The sequence below is a fragment of the Trachymyrmex septentrionalis genome, unplaced genomic scaffold (genome assembly GCF_001594115.1).
Source record: "Trachymyrmex septentrionalis isolate Tsep2-gDNA-1 unplaced genomic scaffold, Tsep1.0 scaffold388, whole genome shotgun sequence".
Taxonomy (NCBI): domain Eukaryota; kingdom Metazoa; phylum Arthropoda; class Insecta; order Hymenoptera; family Formicidae; genus Trachymyrmex; species Trachymyrmex septentrionalis.
Window position 1 is genome coordinate 96,579 of NW_017305555.1, and position 5,209 is coordinate 101,787.

The 5,209-nt window shown below is 27.5% G+C and overlaps 1 protein-coding gene across 1 annotated transcript in view; it reads left to right on the forward strand.

The window, feature by feature from the left end:
- LOC108750932 (sterol O-acyltransferase 1-like) overlaps positions 1 to 5,209 on the forward strand; it is a 7,907-nt gene that overhangs the window by 1,733 nt on the left and 965 nt on the right. The window contains 7 exon segments of the mRNA XM_018490809.1: positions 494 to 564; positions 779 to 915; positions 1,957 to 2,127; positions 2,732 to 2,880; positions 3,186 to 3,325; positions 3,658 to 3,821; positions 4,158 to 4,431. Of these exon segments, the coding sequence (XP_018346311.1) occupies positions 494 to 564; positions 779 to 915; positions 1,957 to 2,127; positions 2,732 to 2,880; positions 3,186 to 3,325; positions 3,658 to 3,821; positions 4,158 to 4,431 (1,106 nt within the window).

Genomic DNA, 5,209 nt, shown 5'->3' on the forward strand with positions numbered 1-5,209 from the left:
TTAATATTATCTTAATTAATTATTATCTTAATTAATTATTATTATCTTATTATTATTATTATATTATCTTATTATTATATTGTATTGTAATTATCTATTGTATTATTAATTGTCTTATTGTATTGTAATATAGTATCTAAATCAAAACTGGAATTTACTTACACTTTGCGGATTTTCAGTTTGATTCTTAAGGAATAGAAACCAAGTTGAAAATCGGCTAAAATGCAAGTAAATCTCAACATTGATCTAAACAAATATATATTAAAATTTTATCAATTTTTTTCAGTACAGGTTTTTAGAGAAAAAAATCGGAAAATACACTACTCAATTTTAATAACTCAATGACCAAAAATTGTAGCGCAATGACTAGAAAACTATTTAAAAAAGGAAACAATATAATTTAAACAACTCGTAGAAAAAAAATTTATTTTCCTTATATACATCATCAAAGTACATAAATATGTCATGCACATCTCTGAATTTTTTATTTCAGCAGTCAACGGAAATGCATTCACAGATATTTTATATGAGGCGATCGCTGATGTATTGCAAAAAACAATTCAGGTGCGAAAAAAATATCATTGACCTCAACTTGATCGTAATTGCAATATAAATTTAAATAGTTTTATTAAGTTTATAGAACTAGTATACCGTCGAACGTTACGACTATGTTTAATCGCTTATCATTTAAATGTTTAAACCAAGAAGATGCGATTTCGTAAGAGATGACGTGACTCTCTGATATATTTGGAATAATATAAAATGTATTTCTTTATAGGAAATAAGACAGGATGTTTTGGAATACGTTAACCACCGCATTAATAACATGATGTCTGACGTTCATCAGAAGATAGCAGTACCTTTGGCAAAAAATGGAGAATTGCTATATAGAACAGACAAACATCGTGACAAAAGGTGAGAAATCATCAGAATAGAGAAAAAATAGAAAAGAATCTAAAAGTATATATTTTTGTATCTACTTATTGACAAATGTCAGATAGTGTAGATAATTCCACAAATACCCGAAAATACGAGTATAGTATAATGTGGAACAGTTACAAACATTATACAATTTTGAAATTGAATTTGAATTTATGGTGTACAAATAAGTTCCCATCGTTTTCTAATGCTTACCAGTATTGCGTGCATGTAATTTAACATGGTAACATATCTGGCACCAGTTTTACTAGTAAAAACTACTATAAGTATCTGCTATAGGTACCTAAATAAGCTTTAAGATTTATTGTAGTATATGACATTAGAGTACAGTGTAAATAACAAATTTTCTCATTGCATTGAAAGTGCAACGTTTTTTTATATAAAAAAAATGGCATTTGCAGCGTTTTGCTACATTATTTTATTTTGAAGATAAAGTTGAAAGTCACCATTTACTTTTACATGCAATTATACCTTGTTCAAAATTGTACCTTCTTAGTTTATAACAATAAATTTTAAAGCAAAAAATATATCAACGTGAAAAGTAACACAATATTGTTGCATAAAGCTAGTTTTTCTAGTAAAAAAGTAAAAGTGTCACAAAGTTCAAATAAAATCAAATTTTATAATATTTGAACCATATAACTTTTTATTACTATTTGTCTTGACATTAAAAATATTTTATTAAAATATTATATTCAATAAAGTATGATATTGTACAGTAATATAATATAATTGTAAAGATAAGAATCTAAAAAATACATATATAATATTTATTGGCGATTAAACAGTTAAAGTTCGACAGCTTCTAATGAAAATGAATAAATGAAATAAAATAAAAGGGCTACGCATTTTTGGCAGTTACCGCAGTATATCACAATGATTATGCGTTGTATTGAGAGTACATTCTTTTTAAATCTAATAACATAAGAATATATATAATTTAAATTTACAACATAATCAATGAAACATTTTATTTTCATTATACTGATTATATTTGCATTTTTAATATTCTTGCAGAGAATCCAGCAAAAAAGGCGCACTACCGAATAAGGAGTTCCTCGAAAGAAACTCATTGCTCACTGATCTCTTCAACATCCCGCATATTCGCACAGTTTACAATGTATTCATGATGACTTTCCTACTTTTCCTTCTCAACTCCATCGCATGCGATATTATAGAGTATGGAACGTAAGTTGGCAATGAGAATCTAATTAGCCTCTACTGCAGAATCATCAATTTCGTTGATTTGGAGAAATTCATAAGTATTGTTTTGTGAAATATACTATATTTGAAAATATAGAAATATATATTTTTATATAACATTTATAATATTAGTTAAATTTTTAATCAAAACTTTTAAATTTAATTCTTCTTTTATTTTTAATAATTTGGTCTTAAATTTTCAAATTAAGTTTTTAAATATTTTGTCTCACATTTTTAAAAGATATTTGGTGATTTCACGTCGATTATAATTTCATACTGTCTGACTACTCAGAACCGTATTTATTATCTGACTGTGAAATATGACGTATATATTATCGGGGTTGAAGAAAATGACAGTCACTTCATTATTGTGTTTGGAAAACTACTCGTGATAAAAGACGATAATTAAGATATCTGTCCATTTATTACCAAGTGCAATGAACCTTAGTTGGAAAACAGAAAAAAATACATAAACAAATTAATTATTAAACAACTCGGTTAATTACTTTATTTTTGCATATTTGTTACCTTTTAACCACGCTTTGATTCTTACAGCTTAATTTCCTTTTTTAATTACTGATTCTAAAAGGATCCGCGTTGGCACCAACACTTTACGGTATGCCTTTGCAAAGTTCCCAACGTGCATCTTCATTTGGTCATTCATGCAGGCCTCGACATTCGGTGTCTATGCGGCTTTCACCCTCTGGGCGTACCGGCGACTTCAATTCTTGCCAAAATGTAACGATCTCTTCAGTTCAAGTTTAGATAAATGTGTTTAATTTAAACATTATAAAAGTTAAATTAATTGAGAAATTAAAAATTGGAAATAAACCGCTTGTATGGTTTAAAAAGTAGTTTAAAAAGAAATCTATAAAATAAAATTTCAATTTTATGTACAATCTTCTTTGTAGTAATAATTGATTAATTAAGTTGAAATTATATTGAACAATGACGTAGTGCAAAAATAATTGATCGTAATAATTGTAAAAGTTGTTAGATAATATTAATTGATTCAAATGATTCAACTGTATCTTTTTTTGCAGCTTCCCTCCAAAAATTATGGGATTACAGCTGGCTATTAATATTTATATTGTATCAAATTCTCTTTATTATTTGTCCTATTAAGGCGATGCTCGGCGCGAATCTCTCCATATGTTGTAGAATGATTATAATGCTGGAACAAGTAAGCACTTTTTAAAACCTGCATTTATAACGTGAATTATAACATTAGAAACAAAAAATATGAATTTATTTGCAAAGTATACGCAGAAATACTTAAATCAATTTTTTCGTTTTACATACCATATTTAATAGTACAAATATAGTAAATAAAATCTGTTAATGATTTTTTTCTTATTGTCGAAGACATTAACGTAATTTGTATCTACATGTGTTTTGTGACATCAATTTACATATATAAATATGTAGAATAGTTGATTATTTTTCATTATTCCAATATTACAATAGTTGTTAGAGTAAAAATTTTTCTACTTAAAATAATGTTTGCTTCTTTAGATACGTATGATAATGAAGTGTCACGCTTTTGTCAGAACCGTAGCATCTAGATTTTTGTCATATAAACCTCACAGCGAAATTCCGCCACCGAATGAGCCCAGATTCTCGCAATATTTATATTTCCTTTTCGCACCAACTCTTGTGTACCGCGACGAATATCCCAGGTAAAGATATTTCATAATTTCTTTGAAAAAATAAACATTTAAGACATAAGCATTTAATTGTACAATAAGAGGACAAGCTACTTAATTATAATTTATAAAATTTACCTTCTTATTTGACAATAATGGATTTATATGGCTTTAGAAAAAAAAATTTCCAAGTTTGTTCGCGAAATATACGAACAATATGTCATAATTCTTTAATAATTCAATTCGAAGATATAGCTTAAGTTTCATCATAATACTAAAAGATAATTTAATAATACTGCCATATTAGCTACATTAAATTGAGAAAACTTTGGAAAAAAGTCTATTTGAGTAATATTGATTCTTTTTTAGGACAAAAAGAGTTAGATGGATGGTAGTAATTCGTAATTTTGTTGAATTTGGCCTATCAATTTTCTATCTCGCCTTTATCTTGGAAAGCCTGATATTACCGGCCTACCACGTATTCGGCACGCAACATCTGGATTGGAAATGGTACGTCAAGAATACCATCAAGTCTAGTTTTCCCGGCATTTGCTTCCTTGTCACCATAAATTATCTCCTGCTGCATACATGGATGAACGCTTGGGCGGAAATACTGCAGTTTGCCGATCGATTGTTTTACAAGGTAAATATACCTTTTCAGTAATCTATCTCACAAGAATTAAATGTAGAATACGCAAATATATTTCATATAATATATCATATTGTCAATTAGGGATGTTCTGATATAATCGATATTTTGAAATATTATTTATAACCCCTTTTGATATTAGTGACATCAAAACTTTTGTTTTCATATCGTAGCGTATCGGATCTGGATTCCTAAACATCAATTGATTCAATACAAAGGCTATATTTCCAAAATTCAAACGCATAAACATATGCATAAAGAAAATTATCCACTTACAGTTTGCATTTCTTTTATAAAAGTGATTCTATATCGCGTTGCTTCAAATCCCCATAAATTTTTGATTTAAACATGAGATGAATATATATTTGACCGATGAAAAGAGAGGGAGCGAAGCTGCTGAGTGCACAGAAAGTTTAAGCAACACGAACAGATCTGTAAATGATACTTTTGGTCACGTGATTACTTGGCGGTATTGGTGCCTATTTTTTATTACGTTCTGTAATCTTCGGTAAAAAATTTTTCCTGCATAAATATATATAAATATGTATAAACATACATAAACCCGCGTAAATATTCATAAACATGTATAATTATATAATTATGTATGAAATATATGTCCATATATGTTATACATCCTCCTTTCTTTAATAAAATTACTTTATAGTGTATTAGAAATAATAATAGTAATGTAAAAACATAAAAAATAATTAAAGGGATAATTTTTGCATTGTTTATTTTAAAAAAAGCAAGTTTGGAAAAATATAAAAAAATT